This window comes from Lepisosteus oculatus, chromosome 2, assembly GCF_040954835.1.
Source record: "Lepisosteus oculatus isolate fLepOcu1 chromosome 2, fLepOcu1.hap2, whole genome shotgun sequence".
NCBI classification, from domain to species: Eukaryota; Metazoa; Chordata; class Actinopteri; order Semionotiformes; family Lepisosteidae; genus Lepisosteus; species Lepisosteus oculatus.
Window position 1 is genome coordinate 18465791 of NC_090697.1, and position 26349 is coordinate 18492139.

At 37.5% G+C, this 26349-nt stretch overlaps 1 protein-coding gene across 2 annotated transcripts in view; it reads left to right on the top strand.

Moving 5' to 3' along the window:
• galnt14 (UDP-N-acetyl-alpha-D-galactosamine:polypeptide N-acetylgalactosaminyltransferase 14 (GalNAc-T14)) overlaps positions 1-26349 on the top strand; it is a 112696-nt gene that overhangs the window by 61678 nt on the left and 24669 nt on the right. For both annotated transcript variants that reach the window (XM_015352731.2, XM_015352737.2), the window contains exons 3-7: positions 9010-9108; positions 12794-12861; positions 13430-13495; positions 22725-22846; positions 23496-23583. In XM_015352731.2, coding sequence (XP_015208217.2) covers positions 9010-9108; positions 12794-12861; positions 13430-13495; positions 22725-22846; positions 23496-23583 — 443 coding nt within the window. The remainder of the gene's footprint in view (positions 1-9009; positions 9109-12793; positions 12862-13429; positions 13496-22724; positions 22847-23495; positions 23584-26349) is intronic.

A 26349-nucleotide genomic window follows, 5' to 3' on the forward strand; every position in this document is an offset into this window, starting at 1 on the left:
TTTCTTGCATTCTGAGTTTGTCTTTTTGCATATCTCAGCTTACTCCCCATGAGATACACAGACAGAGAGAAGCTTGCGGTCAGAGTGCAGGTCAGCCATTGTATAGTGTCCCTGGAGCAGTGGGGGTTAAGGGCGTTGCTCACTAGAGTAGAATTCCTCTGCCAGATGTGGTATTTGAACTGGCAACCTTCTAGCCACAGGTGCAGATCCTTAGCCACAGAGCCGCCTCTCTGCCCCGCCAATTACAGGTTGTGTCAGAAACATCTGAAACAGGCAAACACTGACTTGTCACTTCAACAGGCAGGATGCCCTGTTGTTAAACGTACAGTAGCTGGATTGTATGCGGTGCTTTCCGGTTTTAAATTTCAACTTGGAGATTTTCCAGTTTTCTTCCTTTTTTAAGCACTTGTTTTTCTGGAAGAAGAATTGAAATTGGTAAGGACCAGTATAAAATTGTATAAAGATTTTAGCTGTATTTCTCATGAGGCTGTTGCAATTTCCAAAATATGCTTATAACAAAGATAAAAATATTGCTTTATCACAATTAAAAAAATAATAATCTAACTGGTAGGGTTAACAATAAATATGTGTACATTTGTGAAGAATCTGTGAAATAATGGCTCAAGAAGTTGATGATCATAAAATACATTTATATAATTGTGACATATAAAGTTTCTTCTCTCTTGTTAAAAGGGAACTATTTTTTTCAAAAGCATTTACTACTTATTCAGTTATTTTAAAGGTAAAGCTTTACTTAAATGCAACTAAAGAACAGTCATTAACCACTACGCAATACAATGTACCAAAATGCATGATCCTCTACAATCATTTGTGCAAATGAGAGGCAGGCATTTACAATATTTATGAAAAGAATGGTTCATAACAACACATACTTTCAGCTGAAAGCTAACAACAGAACTGCAGGTAGAGTTGAAAATGATTGAAGACACCATTAAGGACTTGATATTTGTCAAGAACATTGTGCAGATACAGCTCACTTGCAGTGGTCCTGTTAAGTTCATGTTGAGTTTAATTTTGCTATTTGTTGTTGAATTGTGTTGTGTAGTGTTTATAAAGTAATTACAATGGTGTTTTTAGCATCATTCACATACTGTAAAATATTACCATTGTAATGTATTCGGAATGGAAAACATATCCTCTATTATAATATTAGGTGTATTTCAATAAGCAAAATGAAATGTCCATACAGTATGTGTCCATGCTACATTATTAATGACAACAGAAAGTAGCAAACAACATATTTTTTAGATTTTTTTCAAATTATTCAAGTGCTAATAGCTTGTCCTTACATACTCTGAGCTGAAAGGAGATAAAAAGCTATCAAGCAAAAGTTCCAATTTAATGAATTCAATTACCCTGAATAATTAAAGAGACAAGGTTGAGACACTCTGAAACAGCAAGATAAAGAGCAACCTTAACAAATCTCTCCCAAGATACTGTATTTTTCGAACGGCATAAGTTCAGATATAATGGCTTGTATTACCATTTGGAAATGAGTGATGCTGTCAATGAACATTCACTTTTATCATATTTTACTTTTATCCACTACGTTTTTAATGGATATTTAAAAGTGGTAATTCCATGTTCTGCCCATTACCATAGTATCACCATAAGTCGAATCACTTTTATGAGCTAATGTCTCTTGTAAATGCAGAGTCTTTAGTGCTTTTTAATGTAAGAATTGCCAGTTGAGTTTTATCAGTTTAGGCATTTTGAAATTGCCCATGGTTGTGTCTTGGCTGAGAATGAGGTGGACTCCTACCTTCCGTCCACTTTCCAGCCCCTAGTTATGTCTATATCACTTCAGTCCAAGTATTCATTCCCGACTGTACAGTCTGTACTCACTGTTTTCTATTTACAAATTCTTAATCCTAACACATGCATTTTCTTAAATGCCTAATTTGAGAAATAATTCTTACGTTATCAAAAGCTTTCTGCAAATATAAATACACCATGTCATATATTCTGTATGGGAACAAGTAATAGGTTTATTCCATGCTGAAAAAAAAGAAGAAAGAGAACACAACGTTTCGGCCGTGGAGCCTTCTTCAGGTATTCTGTATGTATCCATTACTGCTGTTCCTTGGTAATAGACCTCTAACAAGCTGGTTTGGCATGACGCACCTTGTCTTAAGCCATCTTGACTAGTTTCTAGTATATTATTTCCATATTTGATTCCACAGCCTTACATGTACAGTAATAGAAGCCAGTCTTATTGGTCTATAATTACTAGAGTCATTGGTCTTTAATTTTTTGGGGAATTGCGATACACTGGCAGCATTCTAGGCTACTACCCCTGAAAGAGGTGCATCAATGGCTCCTGAATACCCTCTGTTGTTTCCTTGAGTAAAATTGGTAGGATATCATCAGGCCCTGGGGACCTTGAGTGCTAGTAACTGGAACACTCCCGCCTCTTCAAAAACATTTTATTATTTATCTTAGCCTCCATTGAAATATCACTTTCCATCCCCTTTTCATCCCTTTTTAATATCCCTTTCAACCTATGAACTTCTTATAAAATGTCCTTTCCCCTTTTTATTTCCCAATAGATGTATTGAGATATTTGGGATATTGTTTTTTAGCTTTTGTTTTGCTCATTTTTGGGATAAATCTGTTATGTGCTTCCAGCAGTATCTCTTTAAACTGTTGCCATTAATTCCTTATCATATCATACTAAATCCATACTCAAGCCTATGGGGTCATCAGGCAGACGTGTATTCTGTTTTCTGTGACACTGAGCAGTTTAGAGCGTGTGACTCTCTCTTAGACGGGAGGCTAGTCCATCATATTACCCTCAGCAATGCTGCTACCCATTAATACAACTGGGTGGTGTCAAGCAACTGGTGCAAGTTACAACACCAAGATACACAGCAGTTCAATGTGATATTCTGAGATAAAACCACCTTGTCAAATTACTTCTTATGGATGTAAATATCTTTTGGTGACTGATAGTTATTCCACTTTTCATGTGAAGCAGAGACTGTTTCAATTTAGGAAAGAGTCACTAACGTTTTTGAGCAGAATATAAGGAGGTTGTGATATTCTATAATTAAAAGTGTTCTAATTTATAGTTCTGTTGGATAACAAGACACATGTCCATTTCTTTACCTCCAGATAAAGTGATTGTGATGTATGTGTTTTGCTTGGTCCCTGGACAAGGGTCACGTGTCACTTGATGAAAGGTGTGGCTCAATCATTAAATTTCTTCAAGTGGAGCTGCTCTCAGATATAGACATGCCCCTGAGGAAGACATTCTTCACCAGTTGCCACTGATAATAAATCAGCTTTTCAACTCCCCATAGAGCTGCTGTGAATTTTAATGAATGTCTAAAATGCCATTAAAGTGGAAGATGCATAATAAGATTTATTTTTTTATTTTCCCTGTGGAATTTGATTTTGTACTTTTTAATACTGTATAAGCTTAAGCTAGCTGCTATTGATAAGGATCTATTATATGCTGCATTTTACTGCTGTCATTGAATTGTGAATAATATCTAAGCTTTTCCTTACAATTGCCAAATCTGTTTGGTATGAAGAATTTTACATATGCATCATCTTCAAAAATTTCAAATTAACTTATCAGTACTACATTGAACAGCTTTCTTTGTGGTCCTCTGCAATGACAAGGTATTCACCTGTTGGCCTTTCCGTGTTTAGCTAGGTGTGTCTTCATCTGCTGGAGTTTCTCATGATGCCTAAATTTACTGAAATGAATATATGAAAAGAAAAGGTACTGTAAGTTCAATTAAAATGTTATCCTCGAAAAACATATGGAGGTCTTTGTAACCTTCTGTGTTTCTCATTCATTTTTACTACTTATAGTCCTGAAGTGTCCCCAGCAGGGTAAAAATAAAGTTTTTGAAACCTAACTCAAAAAAACCTTGCAAAAGCTGTAAAACTTCCCTTTTGCTAAAGGGAAGAAATAGCTTTACAGATCTGCATTTGAGGCACACCAGTCTCAGTCGAAAGGAGGCTGAGGGTCCTTCATTGTCATCCATTCAACAGTCCTTGCCATCTCAGTAGTGTGATGGTGTAAAAACCCTTCAAGACTACTTCCAAATTGTCCAGTTACTTCTAGCCTAATCTCAAGTTTAATGCAGTCTTTCCTGCAGTGATCACTAAAACAGAGGACAGGTGTGCATCTATCACATTATGCACTCCTGGGGCTGACATCACCAGCCCCATTTCCTGTCCACTCAGTGTGCCATCACTGCCTGATGAGGGCGCTACATTATTATGGTTTGTTACTGGCTATTTAACAAAAGTGACAGCTCTAGTTATGATTGGAAAAAAAATGGAGTATAGAGCTCTATTTTTTAATTAGTACAGAAATCAATCCAACACAACCTTACATCCTAAATATTTTTCTCATTTATCTTGGTGGTCAGTCTGTCATTCCCTTTTCCCTTTGGTAGTGGGCGTCTACTACAGAGACCAGGTGCGTGGCATCTCTGGCTTTCCCCCAGCTACCTCCTACACCTGCTGAAGGAGGCTCATGTGTTTACAGAGAAGATCACAGCTGTCAGACAGCTATGACTGCTGACAGTTGCATCCTCTGAGATGGTTATTAGCTGATAGCCTGTCACATGGTTTTAACTAATTGATAGAAACTAAGTGGTTAAAATTGGGAATTGTGTCTTTCATGACAAAGTTGGTTATTTCTGGTATGCCACATGATTAAATATCTTGGCCATGGTGTTTTTTGTGTCTATGTTTTATCATTGGATCAGAGCCTTTGTATTTATGGTATCAATTTTAATTTCTATGTTGATGACACATACATTTGCAGTCACACAAAACCTTCAGTGTATAAAACAGTATTTGTCAACTGCACAGATTTAGTCCTATCGCTTAGGAGGAATTTACTGGTCTACAGAGATCTGCTTGGAGTACTAACACACAGAATGATGGATGGATGGATTAATACCTTCATCGTTTCCTTTTTTATATTGTATAATGCTAGCATGCCTAGAGGGGTTGGGCAACCAGTTAACCTTGGACCCCTAGAGGTTTTTTCTCTCCTTACTAAGGAGTTTTTGGTTCCTCTCCTCCGTTATCTTCTGGTCTTCTGTTCTGTATTGACAAAATGTATCAATTGTACTGTTAAGCGCCTTGGGGCAACCTTGTTGTGAAAGGTGCTATATAAAAATAAATTCAATTTAATTTAATTTACTGTATGAATTTTGGTGTCATCTTTGATCCAGGGTTTGCATTCGGAGCATTCATGTTCACAGTGATGGAAAAGTGTCTTTTTTCAGCTTTGTAACATTGTATGTACTGTAACTGTTAGAATCTCTTCCTGTTTGTTGCAGAAATACAAATGTACAAAACTACAATGCACAAGCATTTTACAGTTTTACATTTGTGGTTGGTTGAGTTGATTTGATCAGTTTCTTCATTTACTAATCCAGTCACCTTAGCTGCAGTTTTGTTTCTAAAATAACCTAAGCACTATTGTCAAGTGACTTTTACTCTGTTAAAAAAAACCTCCATTTTCTAATCTGCTTAATCCAGTACAAGGAAATAGGGGAAACCAGACACTAACCCAACAAGGAACAGGTAGAAGGCGGGTTACATCCTGGACAGTCCATTATAGGGCATACATGTACACCAACAGCTCACGCTGACAATCACACCAGGGCCAATTTTACAGAAGCCAATTAACTTCCCAGCATGTCTTTTGGACTGTGGGAGGTAACCCATGGGAAAACATACTTTATGCCTATAGCACCCCAGGAATTCAATCTAAGGCCCCAGCACTATGAGACAGCAATGCTAACCTCTTTGCCACTGTGGCACCCTGTAGACAACATGTGCTTCTTTTTTTCCTAAATGAATAACCTTTGTCAGGAGATGTCTGTCAAGCTGATGGAGGCTGAAACATAAGTGAACAATGGGTGTGGAGTGAAACAGCTTGTGAATGACATTCATGACTCATGTCAGCTAGAAATGAAGTGTTTCTCCATGTACAAGTACTGTATAGTCCTGTTCTTTTCATAAAAGTCTAAACATTTTTCACTACATACTTAGTATTCATCTATTTTTCTTAATAAAAAACAAAACGAAATCACTTTACATCACTGCAGAGCTTCACAAACATCTTTTAGGATTTTAATGTTGTCACTGTGGTAAACGTAGCAAGGTGGAAAATATTTTATGGGAATGGTCAAGTTTCAAGTTTATTGTCATTACACTCATATACATGGTATATGGTATAACGAAATGCTATTTAGCTAGTTCTCGGACATAAGTAGTACAAAGAGAAAAAAAACAACAACAACAATACAATTGTGTAGCAAAAGAAAGACAGAGACAACAGACGATGTGCAAAAAACAACAACAGGCAATGTGCAAAACAACAAAAAGGTAACAGGTTATGTGCAAAAATATGATGCGTTATATGCATTAATAACAAATCAAGGGCTACTTTTTTCTATCATTAAGTTCAGTTTTGCTAATAAAAAAATATTAAATCTCAGACTGAGATTTATTGTTTTGACAATTTAATGTTGTCAAAAATCTCAGACTGAGTGTTGACCTCTAATTCATTATTAGTTTAATATTTTTTTAATTAGCAAAACTGAATTTAATGATAGAAAAAAATGATAGAAAAAACTAGCCCTTGATTTGTTATTAGTGCATATAACGCATCATAAGTAATCTACAGTATAAGACAATTAGTCTTTGAAGTGAGCCTGTTTTAGGTGTGCTTTGCAAGAAAACATCAACTCTGAACTCTTTTCTGTGAGCAAGATTTCTAGAAAACCACATTGGTCCCACTTTATTACCAATAAGGTGTTAAGGTGACACAGCAATCACAGCAATGAATTATGCACAATGCACACAGCACCCAGGAGAGTAATTTACTCAGTTTCTAATACCTGTTAAAAGATTTGTTCTTATTCTTTGTGCCCAACAGGTTTAAGCCATCAGTAACTGAGCCAACAAAGTTTTTTGCCATCAGGATCTTGTTTTCACCTTCTTTGTTAGCCTCACTGAACCCTGTGTTCTTACTTGGAAAGGCACAGCAATGAGGCCTGTCCATATTTCATATTATAGGACAGATCATCTGGTGCCATGCCTAGGAGGCTTATGGCAATAGACACTGTCAAATAAACAGTTCTGTTTTCCTTTAGAAATGGCAACAACAGATCCCCTCCAGAAAAAAAGTGTTCACTTTCTTATAGCACTAGCGTTAAGTCTAACAAAGTCTTCTCGAATGTGACCAGCTACAGGAGCTGCATAGGTTCCAAGTATAGATATTTAAATATTTGTAAAAAAATATATAGTTTTATTTGCCTGTTATTTGAGTAAATTAGCATTTACTCAGCCATTAGTGGTATCAAGCTAGTTTTGCCACCATGGTTAGCTACAATATAAATGAGATTGTTGTTCTTTTGTGCCAATACTTCTGAGTCCTGCAGAGTCATTTTCCCTTCTGCCACAGCTGCAGCAGCAGCAATAATACTAATACTAATACTAATACTAATACTAATACTAATACTAATAATATCCTGAGTGGTGAAGTGAAAAGGATGAAAGTTGTGCAGGTACAATAGGTGTTAGGACTGGTATGTCAGTTGGAGGCTACCTAATATCTGGCTATTGAGCATATTGTCAATGAAAGAACACACAGAAAATGCCAAGAGAAACATTTGTAGCTGCAAATAAAAAAAATGTGGAGGGGAGAAATTCATAAGAGAATGTAAATGATTGGCATTAATATTTTTTTAATTCATGGAGAAAAAATATCTGGCATCACTTTGGGAAAAGCATATGACTTACAGTACAGAAGCTACATTGTACAATATGTTAATCTTTTTCATCTTTTGTAAGGTAAATTTTTCCATCTGCCAAAGACATCAAACCCTGTGAAAGGTGAAGACTTTTCATATCTTGCATTAGTCATTCTTTATGTCCCTGGACACTGTAAATAAAAAAGGTTTCTGAATTCTATTTGTATTCACTCAAAAACAAAATTAGATAGGATATTCAGAGACCTACAACTCTTTGGAGAAAAAAATATAAAATAGATTTTTTATTCAGAAAACCAAATGGTGACTTAGTATCCACCGATGTAACTGTGTCTAAATGCTAATATCTAACAATCTTTATCATTTGAAAAGATGAAAAAGTTTATTTTGAGCCTTGAAAAAACGGGCTAAATCTTGTATTTAAACATTTAGACATGCTCTTACATGCATTTTGGGTGCAGTCATTTTCAGTTAATAAAATGTTTCACAGCCACATGCTGTATATCCTGAAGCACTGTGTGTTAACCCATCCAGGATTCCGATGAACTGTTCTTTCAGACATGACTTAGCTGTGCTATCTCTTTGAGGTTTCTGTGCTTGTGTTATAAAACACACTTTTAATCAAAATGAATTCCTTTCCTGAGGGGAATACTATGAGCACACACTCACACACAATTCCTTTTTGTTTTTTGTTGTGTTGGTACTGTATACTCTTATCTCTTTCAAGACATTTGACCCAGATTAGTGATGGAAGTACAAACAACCATAAAGGTTCAATGTGCTGCACGTTTTTCACTGAGTTCTCTGCATGCAGTATGTGTCAATTACATAGAACTGTTTTTAACTTGGTTTTAACTTCTGCCAGCATTTAGAATTTCATTTGTGTCTATTTGCTCTGTTGAGATAGCAGACATTTAACTTTGTTTTAGTTACCCTAGCAACTGTTCTCTAAATATACATCTATGTTTGCTTTTTCACACAAATTAGACACCATTCTGACAAAGTAATGCCTTTTGGAAACAGCATATTTTCTATATAAATAATTAAAACAACATACTGAATCGAATTACAGTTGAAAGCATAGCAACATCGGTGTACTGTTATAAGCAATTACTGTTCATGAACACAAATACTGCAAACCACATTTTCTGTTCTGTGAGGATTTACTGAAATGAGAGCTTTTAATTATAGTACATGATAAAATACTTATGTAGGATTTGGTTTTGTTTTACAGATGCTCCACCTTACACTATTCTTCTGAACTTCCCTCCACATCCATCATCATCACCTTTCACAACGAGGCCAGGCCTACCTTGCTACGTACTCTCAGGAGGTAAGGGTTATTTGAAAATATGTACTGTGCACTATAAAATTAATTCTGCTAACATAATATTTTGTAAATTACATTATATTCTTTTTTGTCCTTTCCCTTGTACCTCCATGGAGTTAACAGACATCAGATTATCTGTGTTTCTTAAATGATATCTCATAGAGAGGTTCTTAAGTGTTTTTGCTTCATAGTCTAAATTCTCTTTGAAGAACCCTTCAAAGATTCTGTATGTTTTTATTGGCATCTTTGCTTTAACTGGTATCTCGATGAAAGAAATTATTAAGGAAGATTATGCACCTAAGGAGGCCATCCAGCCCATTTATCTTGCTTGGTTTGCTATTGAGTAATTGATCTGAGCATCTTGAACTGACATAGTAATTGCCTGATTTAGCCTTTTCAGTTAGGTGTAGATAATTCAGGTAAGTTATCAGTTAAATAATCAACAAACCAGAATGAAAACCCAGAGAACACTGGGGTCCTTTAGAACAAACCCTCGTGAAAATGCTCAGTGTCAGTGCCACAAGATGATGCAACACATACAGTAAGTGGTACAGTATTTGGGGATTTTTATAACAAGATATACCTTTTCAATCTTGTAGCAATATTCCTGTGGTATTTTTGAAGTAAAGGAAATACGTCAGGTATTTTCTGACGTAAACTATCCCGGTATACCCCTGTATACTATATTCCCTGTTGTGACATTCCTGAAATATTTGTCCTTTTTAATACAATCCTTTCATATACTTTATGTAACAACAGGGACCCACTGTATCCTTAATTTCGGGAAATCTTCACAATTTTAAAAATCAATCGCCTGTGTGTGAATGTGTTCTGTCTGTAATCTTATTATCTCTTTCTATCTTTTGCTCCCCACCCCCACTGCTCACCCTTGCTTTCTTTTTCACAAACTAGGCAACTAATCCCCAGGTAGAAAAGGCCCAGGGGCCCAGCTGTCCCAGTGGATGTGTTTTAATGTGCTTGGTATTTCGGTATTTCATAGCTTCCAGCATATCTTTGTATTGCCTGCCTTAGTGCAACATGACTTTAATTATTTATTCTTCCAACTCAATGCCTCTGGTGATGTGGAAACAGATCCTTTTTTTCTGTTGGCTCCTTTAACTTCCTTTTCGACTCTAGGGGTTTGTTTGCTCAGGGATTTGGGATTTGAACAGGTTGCCCATTTGATTTGGCACGTTGTACTGAGACGGGGTTTGTTCAGGTGTCAGACTTTACCAGGAGCTAAGAGGTGTCATTGCCTGTCAGAAAGTCTAACTGTGCGCTCTGCCGCATAGCATCGCTCACTGTAGTAAGGGCATGGAAACGTGCAGCATGAAGATCATTTTCAAAAAAGTTTGAATTGTAGAATTTCTTTCTCCTCCGACTTTCTAACAGGGAATGTATTCCCAACACAAAAGGAAAAGAATTTATCGTTTTCACATTCCAATAAATACAAATACACATTGCACAGCCATTGTTCCATACTCTTTATTGATGACTACTAGAGTCTAATTAGAGGAAATATACTTCCAGTAATTAGGAATTGTACTTCTATAAAGTATATGCTACTGTATATACATATTATTGCAGTATTTGAAGGCTGGTTTTAACAGTCTCTTTGTTTGTTGGAGGCTGGGCTCCAGCTGTCCTTGCTGAAGGCACACTGCCGTTCTCTGACATGGGTGGTCACAGCGAGCAATTTTTTACCTGGCAAAATATTACTGCCAAGACAAAGTCCCTCAATAATAAGCCATGATTTGGGAGATGATATGGGAGATAAGTCATGACACCTCACCAAAATCGACACCAGACTACCCTCCATCTTTGCAATAATTTTCCTTAGTGCCAGTTCCGAGGCATTAGAAACTCCATGTTACAGTAACCTCTCCAGGTCAAATGTAAGGAGGTTGCTGTAACATGGAGTTTCCAATGCCTCGGAACTGATGCTAACAAAAATTATTGCAAAGATGGAGCATCTACTTTCTACAGTCTACGTTTGCTGGCCAGGTCACATAGGGGTCCAGTGTTAATCAATGTTCACAGACATTTCAGAAAGATGTAGTATGAGCAACACTTCAGGTGGACTCACAAGCAGTTGAGTAAAGTGTTCTCTAGCAATGAATTTATATTTGGTGTAGACCACCCTAATGGACATCACTGAGTGTGGCACAGTTGTGCACAACAATACAGTAGATGTTGTGTACAGAACACTAATCATTGGGGATGTCCACATATATTGGTCTGAGCAGGAGTATCTAGTCACTACAGAGCTCCACTTTAAATAATGTTGGCCACTTGACTGCACAGTGTTACAGTTATCATTTGATCATTAGTCATTAGGGAAGAGGATTGCTCTGTCTGCAGGCTCATCCTCATTTGCCAGTATTCCAACAGGACAATGTATGTCCTCTTTCTGCTTGAGTAATGACAGCCTTTGTCTGAGAATGGCATAGCTATGCCATGGATTCTCTGTTCAAAAGTCTTGAGCCCCTTTTTGTATTTATGGGATGAACTGGGACAACTTGTAGCTTCTGGGATTCAAAGAGCCGTGAACAGTGAATGCTTGTGTGTCTATTGTATGCAAGGAACAGAACAAAATCCCACAAGACAGCATCTGCATTCTGGAACACAGTATAAATCACAGATGTATCGCTCATATTACTTCCAAGAGTGGATGTAACACTACTACTGACTTTCAGTGATCAACTCTGTTGATGGGAAATATTAATCAGCATAACACATTTATCTATGTCATGTCTGTTCAATAGAATGTCATACACCTGTTACAGGACAGATTGTCATTTTCATTTTCTTCATAACTTTGTGAATTTGTTAAACTTAGAAGTAATACGTTTTATATTTGATAAATAAAGTTCTACAATATAACTAATGGTAGAATAACCATAACCAACTATACTGGTAACCATTGTGTGGTTGTGTCACAATAGAGAACATTGAACTCCATCTGATTTAACATTCTCCTTCTCATTTCCATTGTAAATCAAATAAACTAGGGAATCCATCTAAATACTGAAATGTTATATAGTCCATTATGTCCATTTCTACTGTATAATTGGTTTTGTGCTTCATACTCAGTGTACTGAGTTACTGAGTGCTGTGTTGGAATTCAATGAATATTAACTGCAATCAGTCAATAAGACAATCTTTATGGAAGACTAATATAAGATGTCATATCTAGATGCAGAAAACTGTACTTATCTGTTAAAGTAACATGTCATCCAGAAAATTCAATATTAGTATTCATTCTCTTTCTGGACCTACACATCTGGTTTGTTTTATATCAAATGGGTTTGCAAAAAAGTAAAATACAGTGCAGTGCAGTTATTTATTAGACTAATATAACGATATTGTACATTTAATTAAAATTTAATTCTAATGTGGCAAAAATGAGAAGGCTAAATACAGTATACATTTAATTTTGTGTGCAAGCTGTAAAACATATCACACCACATTAATCAAGTGCCCGAGCCTGCTGACAAGGGCAGAGTTTTGTTTCCTCAATGTTGGAGACACCAATAGCCCAGCCTGAGGAGAGGTGGAACAATCAGAGACACTTTGGGAACCGGGGGCAGCTGATTGATGATTGCTGCTCCTGGAGCTCCATATCTGAATAGCAGTCCTTCTCGGTGCTTCTCTTCCAGCTGACTTGTTTGTGCTTTCCTCTCCACAGTGTGCTCAACCGAACCCCCATCCACCTGATACATGAAATCATACTGGTGGATGACTTCAGTGAAGACTGTAAGTATCAAGTGTGGACATTTTAAGTAGGAGGGTCAGGCCACTAAATACAGTTACAAATTGAACTTCTTTTTTTCTTTGCCTTGTGGGGTGATTTTTCCAAAGAAGTGTCTTTGGTTCTCTCAAGGTAGCCACAAAAAAAACAAACAAGCAGTCTTCTTTAAACTTTCTTGTGAGATTTTTTAAATCTTTATTCAAGGAAATATTTATTCTGTTTTAATACTTATTATATACAGAGGTTACCAGATGGGCAAGATGGGTTAAATGGCCTCCTCACTTTTGTAACCACTCTAATATTCTTTAAAGAAAACAAACTGGTGCCTCAAGGGCAGTGACTGCTTGTGCCAACAGTAGATTGTAGTGAAATAGCAACCACAAAGGACTTCACAACTGACAGAAGGTAGGCACAAAAAAAAATGTTTTGTTTCTTTCATTTTTCATGTATATTAGGCACCTTAAAGCCTAAAGGGAGATTCTAAAATATGAGCTTTCATTGAATGCATTTGTGAAGAAAGCTAAATCTGTCATATGCACTTAGAATTTTAATGCTCTTTATTTAATTTTTCAGCTAATGACTGCCTTCTGCTGACGAAGTTGCCCAAAGTGAAGTGCTTGCGAAATGACCAGCGAGAGGGTATGCAGAAAGGAGATTTGAAGTGTAATTTTAGTTTCATGATTTCTGTTGGTATCATACTGACACCTCACATTATAACTGTCTTGCTGATCATGTTGCGTATTGTTTTTTCACCTAGTGCCTTTTGTGAATTTTTTTTTACACAAAAATGTGATTTATTTCTCTATGACCCACCAACCAAACCGTCCTGATGTAATTTCTACTTTACACATTATATCCTGATGTGTTGTCCAAGCTCCTTGCTACTTACTCAAACTGAAAAACCTGTATGCACTTCTTTCACCTATGAAAGTGTTCAGTTTGAGAATTTGAGTTCTGATTATTTGCTTTAAAGTATTATCAAGTATTTGCGTAAAAAAATCTGTATTCCTCATTTTCCGTTCAACAAAATGGAACACTATTGGAAGTATGAATAGTTTTGCAATGTATCATGTGTTTTTTACAAGAAATCTTATCCCTGCCTGAGCCCAAGCATAGAAACAGTGACAAAAAACTATGATGTCAACAACAGCTTGAGGGCACTGGGGGTGCAGTGATTAGAAACACTCAGAATTTGACAGGGAAAACATGCAGTGGGATAGGAAACAACCACTCTACACTCACATACAAGTAGAGTATATAATTGAGTTACTTTGACACACAGAATTTTGTCTAAGAAGTAGGACAGTGCTACAGAATATTAACATCATGGCATATATTCACCAAAGTTTATTTTGTTTCTGAACAAGTACTGTACATCTCAAGTGCAGCCCTTTAACAAAAAAAAAAACTACTGTTCCAGTGCAGTGTGTTCCATAAATGTCCCTTACTGAATTACAATGAGGGTGACAGCTGCATTCTGCTCACTACACATTGAAAGAGTTCTTCTCAGTTTTCCCTTCAGGGTCAAAGCAGGCTGCTGCCAGCCTGCAGTGTTAAAAAATGTGTCCATATATCAGTGCCATTATCCTTCCCAAAGCTGCCTAAAGCAGACACGTCCTTTCAGAGCAACAAGTGATGTGACTGCATTGGCTTTGGGTCCAGTCCTATTGCTCACATTAACAGCTTTCGCTTTTGTTGTCAGCCTGTTTACAAGTTCTCTTTTACGGCTTGATCCCGACTGAATGCACTCATTGAATTTCTGCCAACTGTCTGTGTGCACAAATGGATCTGTGCTTTGTCTAGGCTCATGCGGTCCAGTGCAGGGATGTTGGAACTGTAGAACAAACACCTCAAATGTGTCCTCAGAAAAATATGATAAATTATTATAAGAACACAGTACTGTAAAGCAACTGTTCTGGAGTGCCTGATAAAATTGATGGGAATGTAATGATTTTCTGTGAATTCTGACTGAAAGCATTGATTCTTCAGCTGTTAATATAGGACTTTAGTACAACACCTCATCAAAACATCTGGGAACTGACTGCTATACAGTACATCCTTACCTTTTCTTTTAAAATCCTTTCTGTCATCGCCTTCAGAGTACCACCCAAGGTGACAACAATTCACCTTGTGAATAATTGGTTCAGCTGGGGTATTAAAGTCTGATAGTTTTGGATATAAAGCTGGAAATGAGAGATTCACATACCGCATACAGATAGTTTTTTGCATGTGTGAAATTATGAAAACTCTTCACGACCCCTGCTGAAAATTGATTTACTGTTACGAATTTCAATATCACACAGGCAGAAAATACATGACTTGCACATCTGAACTCATGTATTGATTTGCTTCTAAAATGTGCCGTGCAGTTTTTCCTGAGTGCTATATTTGATCAGGTTTAGTTTGCACAATATAACCTTGTAAGGGGCCATGTTCAATATGAAACATTGTCAAGGGGTGATGTAATTCCTCCTGGAGAACTATATGCAATATGATGACTGTGGCAAGCAGGTTGGGTGGTTTATCAGAAGGGTAGCATCCCTCTATTTTGTATAGTATAGCCCTAAATGGCCTTCAGGAGGTGACTAGTGGGTTTTAAATTATTAGTTCAGATGGACTCTATTATAAAAGGATTCAGTATGAAATATATGTTTGTGATGAGAGCTGCTAAATGTTGTTAAAGGATATTGTATCATGTATGAGCTCCATAGCCCTTTCATCCCTAAATATTTTAGATTACTATAAAATGTTTGTGAAAACTAATGATATATTAAAGACACTTATTTACATAGATTTATTAGTGTAATTCTGTAAAAAGAACTCTCTTTACAGTAATTTAAGGGTACAGTATATTTAAGATATATTTAAAGGTACTGTATAATGTGACTGCAAATGGCAGTATTCTTGAGTTAAGTGAGTAATAATAATTGTCCCCACAAAAGCTATAATGTACAATAGGTGCTCTATGATTTCTATATATGAATGCATTTTCACTATGTCAAAAATTTGATTGCTTTTCATTGCTCTTATATCAAAGTCATCTCAGATATATTCCATATCTGCTGTGGGATACCATTTCCCCTAGCAAGATTCCTCACTAGCACGACATGCACTAGACTGATGTTTTACACATAGTTTCCTCGAAATGAAGTTTCACCTAGCAACTGTTGAAAAGAGGTTAAATTCAGCCGCCCATAAAATACAGTGTTACTGAGGATGAAATAGGATTTTTAATTGGCTGACTTTGCTCTGCAATGAGCAACATCTGACAGGGCCTTTAAAATGTTCAAATGAATTTTTCTCCAACTGAAATTGAAAGACTATTGATCTCACAATTTAGCACAAAATTCTCTGTAATCATTCCCTGTATTCTTTTCTACTGAAGTACTTACATGTCGATTCCTCCCTAAATGTTTGATCTTGGTTGCAGATAGGTGGGTCTGAACTTCCCTTTTGTCTTCTCAGAATTGAAATTCCTTTTGTACAGTAATTTAGTGCAACAGAAGAATTGAGCATACTGGTATGAAACATACTGTACCAGTCAGCCAACATAAAAGTAACTGGGCTTTTTAAAATGATGGAATAAAAAATACAAAACCACACTGTGCTGTTAAAAATTATATAGTGGTTTATTTTACTCTTTAAATTTTGTTCCATTTTTAGTTCTATATATCCACAAATATTCTATATGTACAAATTATAATAATTATAATAATAATTGCTTACAGTTATATAGCGCTTTTCTGGCCACTTCACTCAAAGCACTTTACAGGTAATGGGGACTCCCCTCCACCACCCCCAATGTGCAGCACCACCTGGATGATGCGACGGCAGCCATAGTGTGCCAGAACGCTCACCACACATCAGCTATCAGTAGACAAATGTAAACATATGTAGACATGTATATATCAATATGTATACATACAGTGTAGTGTCATGCCCAGATTGTTTCAGTTGCTTCGGGAGACTTGCTTCGGGAGACATTCCCACAAGCGATCGTGGAACTCAGTAGGGACTGAGGACTCGGTCAGGCCAACTTTCGGTTCAGTCTTCCCACTACCAATCAGGCACTCAATCTAAATTTTCAACACAGATCTGCTATTTATTCCCCAGACAATACGTAGGAAGCACTTCATCGTCATGCTACCTGTGGAATTACAGCTGGCTGCATAGTGCATGTAAGTGCAGTGCATGTAAGCAAACCTGTGTATATATTATTAGCAACTCTGTGTCTCTGCTCTCCTTTGAATCTCAAAAAAGGAGTAAGATCATCTGGAAGGCCAGTTAAGGGGACAGTCTTCTCTTGGACCTGAAGGTGGCCTATGACCAGATAAGAGAAAGGAACAAGTGACAGACAACTTTTAACACTACTGAAGGGCATTATGAATACTTATTGATGCGCTTTGAGACATCTTTGGGACATCCTATGGGATTTACTGGATGGCTTTGTATACCTAGACAGCATCCTTGTATTCTCTCACAACCTCTGGCAGGTCTTCCAATGTCCCAGGGAGCACTGCTTCTACGTATAGCTAGAGAAATGTGATTTTCATTGATTGGGGATGGCCTTCCTAGGATACATAATTTCGTTTTCTGGCCTCAGGATGGACCATAGTAAAGTTGCAGCAGTAAGGGATTAGTCTGCTTCCACAATACTGAAACAAATCCAACACTTCATGGGACTCACCAGAAGATTGATCCAAAACTTCAGACTGTAAACTTCTTGGTAATGGTCCCCTTCACTAGCCTGATCTGGAAGTGGCCTGGCCAAGGAAGAGGGATCCCAAAGGGCAACAGGCCTTTGAAGAACTAAAAAGATGATTCACTTCAGCGCCTATCCACTGACACCCAGATCTCCCTCGACCTTTTGACATGGTGGTGAATGCCTCAGATGTGGGAGTGGTCTCCACCCAGCTTTTGGTCTCCACCCAGACTCCAACCTTGCTCCTTCTTCTCTTGGACAGAGTGCAATTATGACATTGGGGACTGGTAACTTCTAACAGACACGTTACGATGCTTACTGAACATAAAAACTTAAAAGTACATTTGGAAGGTGAAATGGCTCTACCCTCGACAGGCATGCTTGGCCCTGTTTTTCTTCCATTTTTTTAACAATCTTTTATTGTCCAGGATCCAAGAATAGGAAAGCCATTACCCTGTTGAGAATCCACACCAAGGACAGGGCTCCTCCCAAGCCTACTACCATTATCCCGCAACAACAGATTATACAGGCCACCCTGCTATAAGTGGAAGATGCAATGACAGCCACACTGACCCAACTCTTCCCAACACTCTGCCAGAGAAGCAATTCGTTACATCAATGGGGCAACACATCCCAACTGGCCAAACACCCCATAGACTGTTGCAATCATTACCGATTCCTGAGCGCCCATGGCAACACATTTCTTAATTGACCTCCCCCTCTCCCATGGTCACTCAGTTGTCCTGATGGGGGTTAATCAACTCTCCAAAGCTGTGGGTTTCGTCCCACTTCCACAGTTGCTATCTGCCTCCCAGATGGTAGGTGTCTTCACCAAGGGAGAGTTCCAACTCCATGGATTCCCAGCATCCATTGTCTCCTACTGTGGCCTCCAGTTTGTCTCTGGCTTCTGGTGAGCTTTTTGTTGGAAACTGGGGATTCGAATCAATCTCTGTTCCATCCCAAGAAGATTGACTAGATGGAGCAGGTCAGTCAGGATCTGGAGACATAGCTGAGGTGCCATGTCTTAGCCTTCCAGGGCGACTGTGCCCCCCTTCTTCTGTGGACCAAACTGTCCTGCAACATCCTGGTCAATCCCTTAACAGGTATGTCTCCCTTCCAGTGCCAGTATGTGCTTCAACCACTTCTCTTCAGGTTATCCTCTGACCCAGCTGATATCCTTATGGCTGACAGGGCCACAGGAGCCCTGGAGGGGGTTTGGCAGGTTTTGCAGAACAGTGTCCTTAAAGCTTTTAACACTAGAGATAAACACCATCCTGAAACCCAGGCAGTGTTTGTGGCTTGCCACTAGTCACCTCTGTCTCTGCCAGCCATCACAGAAGTTGGCTCTTCGCTACATTTAACCATACAAGGTAGTAGAATGTGTGACCACTGTCACCTATTGCCTTGACCTCCTCTGGTCCCTGGGGAGGTGAATCCCCTCAGCGTTTCACATCTCTCTACTAAAGCCCGCACTGGGAATCACTAAACCACAAATACAGAATGACCCTCCCATGGACAACTCGGAAGAATTCTGAACACAACAAGTTCTGGATTCCCGCTGGTTCAAGAACATCATTGAATACGTGGCCCACTGGTCATGGACTTGGGTACTTGCTCAGGACATCAATGCCCCATGGATGATCCAAGCCTTTCACAACCGTTTTCTTCAAAGGCCTTGTCCAGTGCCCAGAGAGCACCTATTAAGTGGGGGGGGACCATGACATTCCCACAAGCAGGCCTCCCGTGGGTCAGAGGACTAAGTTGGCTGCCTTTTGGTTTGACCATTCCCCTGCCAATCAAGCACCCAATCTTCCAATTAATCATTCCACAGCAGATCCTCTATTTATTGCCAAGATGTCACGCATAAAGCGATCAGTCACTGATTTGCCTGTGAAAGTACAGCTCACAGCTCAAATCTACAGCAGATGTAAAGCAAATCCAACTCTAACCTCTGAATCTCTACTTTCCTTTAAATCTCAAAAGGAATCCTCTCCCAGAAACCGCCTCAGTTGTGGAATGTTTTTAACATTGCAGTTGCCTTTTGACCAGACTGCTGCCGGCTTTCAGCAGCTTTCTGCACCAGTCTCCCAGTTAGTTATCATTCCCCTCGCTGTGCCTTCGGCTGCTCTTCAGCCCACCAGTCTTCAACCCACACTGGAAACCTACAACAACCCTCGATTCCAAGAACTTCAGCCTGTAATCCTCCGCAGCTGTGTGCAATGCACAGCCACGTTACAGCTTCACGATTTCAGTCTGCCTTTCCTCTGCCTGCAGTACCTTGCTGTGCTGTAACATATAAACCGTATCTTTGTTTTGATGTTCATTACCTTGTTGAATAAAAACATATTATGTTGGGATATGATTCTGATGCAGGTTATCATGTAAAATATACAATAAAATTAAAAGCTTTGGTTTACAGGTTTAAACACCAAAAATATATTCCATACGAAAAGTGAAATATTTTTTTAACAATAAACCCTTCTGACTTGCACATACTGCATAAACAGTAATTTCTCTAGAGCTTTACCTATAGTTCCATAGAGGTTAATCAGATTGAAATCAGTGTTTAGAAACACTTTTTGTGGAAGAAAACAAAAATCTTTAAAAAAAACAGAAGATAATCTGTAAAAAAAAGTCCTAAGTAAATAAGGAGATACTCTTGTTAGTAATAAATATTGCTCCTTGTATATATCTAAAAGAGCATTCAGTCACTTAACCTAGCTCATGGGTCTTAATCTAATCTATGAGTGTGATTCATAGAAAATTTTTTTAAAATGTATACTTTTAGGAGTATGTTACAGATAATGAAAACCAGATATTTTTGGGCGCTGAAAAAATGTCATGAATATTCATGAATCATGAATAGCTGACACAGCTACCTGCTTGAACCACTTAAAAAATAGATTAAAACAGTCAAAAGAGCAACAAAAAGGTAAATTGCAATGCAGTCTCAAATGAATAATACATTTGTTTAATAGTAGCAATAGGAAATATCTAGGAAAAAAAGGAAAATGCTGATGTATTAAATTAATATTTCACTTAGAAATTTATCAAGATATGCCAGGATGAGGAAGGACAAAGTTATTTATTAACTAATATTAACATTTTAGAGGCTGAAATACCTGAAAAACAGAGGCTGAAAAACGGTCATTCTAGACAAGATGATTGTCAAAACCCAATGACTGGCACATTTCAAATTTCTCTTTGTAATCCCCTTCCACAGATGAAATGAGCCAAATGTTTACTGTATACATCTGTTATCTGTAAAGTTCATGGATATTCTAATTAGAACTACATTCTAATTATAACTACCATCTGTATAGAAATACATCCTAGGGAATAACAGGTTAGAATCATATTAGGAAAGGTACCTCTTTAATTAAATTGTTAGGATACATGAAACAAGCAACAGCAATAATGGACACACAGCATCTGAGCACACAGCTTTTGAGCAAGTTCCTCCTGAAAAATAATTCTCAAATTGCAATCAATAGTTAATGTATTGTCTGATTTTTGACTGAGCTAGTTAATAGATGAATATAATAATAAATTACAGAAAACATCGTTTTTAAACCAAACATAATGTTGATGAGCAATCCAAAAAGCTCAATTTTCATTTAATCTGAAGATAACTCATTATTTCAATTGTCATTCAAATGATGTTTGGTAAGTTTGATTTTGCCTCTTTTTGCTATTTGCCTTCATGTAATTCAGTTCTTGATTGCACTTCTTTTATTTCAACCTTGCTATAAATAACACATTCGTGCAGCTGACCTTGAATGATAATTTTCACACTTTGTTACCACTATACCAGCTTTTATGCCAGTAATCTTAAATAATGGACACAACTGTGGAAAATGGTAGATTCAGCGTTTTTTGTATTATATTATATCCATCCACCAACTTTTGCAGGCCACTGTGTATTTAATGCAGCCTTCAGAGAGCTCTCTGTCCTGAACCACAACTTTAATTCTGCTACTACTGAACGTTTTCCATGTATTACCTACAGTATATTTAATACCCTAGGAAAACTATGTTTCCAAGGAGCAGAATGTTATTATCTAAGAAATTTACAACTTTGCTCTGTGCAATGCCATTATTATTTTGCGGTATATGATAATTAGGATTTAAGTGGCACATTGTCCATTCTGTAACTCATTCTGCTATATGATGATTTTTTTAGTATGAATATATCTGCAGGGCACGATAAATTCTAAATACAAAAGGGGAAGCTGATCCATATTTAAAAAAAGTAAAATAAGATTATTTAATGGACTAGTAGATAATAAGTTAAATCATTATGTTATCTACTGACAGGCTAGAAGAACTGAATGTTTTTAGTCTTGAACAGAGGAGACTACAGGGATACCTGATGCAAATATTCAAGATCCTCAAAAGCATTGAGACAGTCAACCTAATAGGCTTCTGCAGAATCAACAGTGAAACACAAACCAGAGGACAAGTGGAAACTACAGTATATAGAGTTGCTTTTAAAAATTGAGCACAAAAGGCAATTTTTGCACAAAGAATTATGGGGATCTATAACAAGCTACACAACCATGTTGTCAAAGCTGAAACCCTGGTTTAGTTCAAGAAACGGCTGATTCGCATTTCGCAATAAAATCAGTTAGATGGGCCTAATTGTTTCTTCTAAGAACTTTGTTTTCTTATGTTTTTGGAAACAATCTGCTGCTGTTCTAGATGGTGTAAGGCGTCATGGTCTTGAAGCACATACAAACATAGAATATGGATTTGATTTGGAATTATCTGATATAAAGTTTGATCAGCTTTGTTGTTTTGCCTATGTCAGACTGACTTATTGTGAAAAAGCTAACAGAAAATCAATGTTGTAATTTTGTTCTTAAAACAATTTTATTAGTAAATGTAATTTGCTTGTCATAAAAATATATGTTGAATGCAGTACTAAATGCCATATTGGAAAACAAGGTTTTGACAAAAGTGAAAGTTCTTTGTTTTGCATTAGAACTTGTAAGAATATATAAAGGGTGCATTTGTGAACAAATCTATGGGAAATTACTGAATCCGACAACCTAGTCGCAGTACAGTACAGCATGTTAAAAGCAACCAGTGTTACAGGAGCATAAAAGCTGAAAACAGAAAAATTAAAGCCCTCAGAACAGTACAGTACAATCTTCACTCCCACAGGTCTAATACGCTCCAGGGTCCGTGGGGCAGATGCTGCTGGGGCCAGCGTCTTGACATTCCTCGACAGCCACTGTGAAGTGAACAAAGACTGGCTCCCCCCTCTTCTTCAGAGAATGAAGGAGGTGAGGGGCATTGAATTTACAGCACATCAAGCGTAATTCACTTTTGAAAGCCACTTTGACATGAGGCTCACCTTATCAAGGTGAAATAAAAAGAAAGAAAGAAATGGTTGGGTTGGTCATTGATTCTTGGTCATGCTGACTACAACAGTAAATGACGTTCTAACTGCATTGATGATTGTCCAGTGAGGAAGTAAAAAAAAATGATACTAGATACTAGTCAAATATAACTGTGTCCCAAATCACTCCATATAGTTCAGCAAGCCCACTATGCACTGTTTTACCTTTTTCAGAGGAGTCTTATTCATAAGGAGCTTTGCAAAAGGCTGTTCACCCATTTGTGTCCAATTGCATATCCTAATTGTTGTATTCTCTTATGGAAGACTTTTTGGTTCAATCCCAATAATTAACCATGAACTGGAGGTGAGTGGAAATACAGCTTACTTTTATTTTGCCAGAAACATACTGTATGGACATGTAACGTAACTTGACCATTTGTTTTAAACTTTCCCTCAGTCCTTTTTTCTACAGTGTCTCTGGAGACATACAGTACATGTACTGTATGGAAGTGGGCTAGAGACGTGTTGCTATTAATTGCCTAGTCTCGATGAGAGCCAGTGAATGGCAGCTTCTCTTTGATCTTGTGTCCTAGAATCCAACTCGTGTGGTGAGCCCCGTCATCGACATCATCAACATGGACACTTTTGCTTATGTGGCAGCTTCGTCTGACCTCCGAGGAGGTTAGTCTGGACTTGTTGGCTCGTACTGAAGGCCATATGCAAGCTTTAGTGTGAGAACCAGTTAGTCCCAGGAGAGGGCTGTCAGACTCAATAAAGATATCCTAATGCTCAGTTGGTAGGCTAACAGAGAACTGAGCCCTGGTCACCAACATCCATGCTAAGCATTTTGCCTCCTTGCCGCTATCAAGACAGAAACTCTTAACTCCGTTAGTCTAGGGGTGAGTCCCTTATAATTCAGTACTAAGACCGGTCACAAAGTGCATATTGTTTTAACAACTTCTTATGTATACACAGTACATAATAACGTGAAACAACAAATAGAAAAAAATGGGAATACGCAAGAAAAATGAAGGGGTAAAGAGGAATCTAATCAAAAAAAAAATTCCAAAGAGGTAATTTAAAATATGCCTCTTATTTCAACCCCTTGCATTATTCACAGAATAACAGATCTGCTCTCAGTAATGCTATTAGAGTGAAATACTGCCATTATGCCATTATGCAAGTCATTCAGGATGAATATTTCATGTTAAATATTAATTTAATAATGTTAGAAATATAAGATAGTAAAATCAATACATTTTAATAATTTAATATATAATAATACTATAGACTTAATTTTATATTGCACCTTTGAAAGTAGCTTCTCAAAGCTCTTAAATTTCAATTTCAAGCAAAAGTAAATAAATATCAGGGAATGTTTCAAAACCAAAACTTTCCAAAAATTATTAATGGTTGACTAGACAGTTATTTTTAAATCCTCAATAAACTAAAAATTCACAAAGCCCAGTATGTTTTTTTTACTAATAAGAAGTGCGGTACTTAAGCACAGAAATCCTATAACCAGGACATTATAAATAAAGTAATTATGTCTACTTTTAATCACAAATCTATATATTACCTTTACTTACATTTTAATTGGAATCATGGAAAACTGATTCCAATTAAAAGCATTTCATGAAATCAATATTTAGATTTGGTTTTGCATCAAACTTTTTACTGGGCTCAGAATGAGTCTTTTCCTAATGGATGATCTTATGCAATATAAACAACTTTAATCTTGAAAATTAAAAACCCCAAGATTTTACTTGTCTTCTATATGTTATTCTTCCAGAAACAAAACCCAGCCATGAATAAACCTCTAGGTTTAGAAGACACACTAACCCTAACCATAACCTTAAGTACATGCTTGACTCATGTGAAAAAGACATTCATACTTTATTACTTTGAGGACAACACCTTGGGATCCTAACTACCATTTAACATGAATTTCCAGCTGTCCTGAAGTTTTTTTTTAAACGTCATCTTGCCATTTTTGGTCACATTCAGACCAAAGTTGTAAATGGTGCTCCTTGGCCATTGGCTTTGATTGATGATTTTAAAGCGGAATATTTTATTAGTCATCTATTAATATTATTAATAAACCTTTCAGAAACATAACCCAACTGTGAATAAAGCTCTAGATTTAAGAGAAATGCTACCCCTAATAATAATAATTGCTTACACTTTTATAGCGCTTTTCTGGACACCCCACTCAAAGCGCTTTACAGGTAATGGGGACTCCCCTCCACCACCACCAATGTGTAGCATCCACCTAGATGATGCAACAGCAGCCATAGTGCACCAGAACACTCACCACACACCAGCTATCAGTGGGGAGGAGAGCAGAGTAATGAAGCCAATTCTTAGAGGGGGATTATTAGGAGTCCATGATTGGTAAGGGCCAATGGGAAATTTGGCCAGGATGCCGGGGTTATACCCCTAGTCTTTTCGAGAAGCACCCTGGGATTTTTAATGACCACAGAGAGTCAGGACCTCGGTTTGACATCTCATCCGCGCCTGTTTACAGTATAGTGTCCCCGTCACTATACCGGGGCATTAGGACCCACATAGACCACAGGGTGAGCACCCCCTGCTGGCCCCACTAACACCGCTTCCAGCAGCAACCTTAGTTTTTCCCAGGAGGTCTCCCATCCAGGTACTGACCAGGCTCACACCTGCTTAGCTTCAGTGGGCTGCCAGTTGTGAGTTGCAGGGTGCTTAGCTTTGCACTGAAAATCTGAACTGCAAATCTTGGTGTCTTTAGTCAGATTTCAATTTTGATTTTGAAATGAAGACTCTTGGTAACCAACTGTTGTTTACCACTTAATTTCTTTTCTTCTTTGAGATTGGAATTTCTCTTCTGATAAAAAACCTTTCCCTTAATTTTTCGCTTGAAGTCTTAGAAACTGATAAATTGCTGTTGGGTTATGTGTGATGGAAGTTTCAAATGCTTTATCATTTTGGAAACCTTTCATTTTTCCCATTGAGCCATTTGTCACAATTTATCTAGGATTGCCTGACGAATCTAATCATTAAAGAGGCTAATTCATAGCATTTGGTTTATCTTTGTACCATTTCTCTTTGGCTTAACACAGTAAGCTGTTGCTTTATGAGAAAAAGAATGTTGGTTATTAATTTTCAGATATCTTTAAATAAAAACTTAGAAGTACTGGTATTGAAGTTTTCTGTTCATGTTCCCAATGTGAATGAGTCTGAATTAAATTACCAGTTTAGATAGTGCTATGTACTGTCTGTAGCCAATGTAGTCTAGCTTGAATGTTGGTTTCCAAATATTGTCCAGGGAGACCACTATTTCTGTTTTGTTTCATTCCAGCTGAGCTCTAAATCACCTGGCTAATCATTGTCTTTAATTAATCTGGTTGCTTGTTTAGATTGCTGGAGTGCTTGTTTCTGTACTCAGTCCACTGTTTCAAAAAACACAACTTC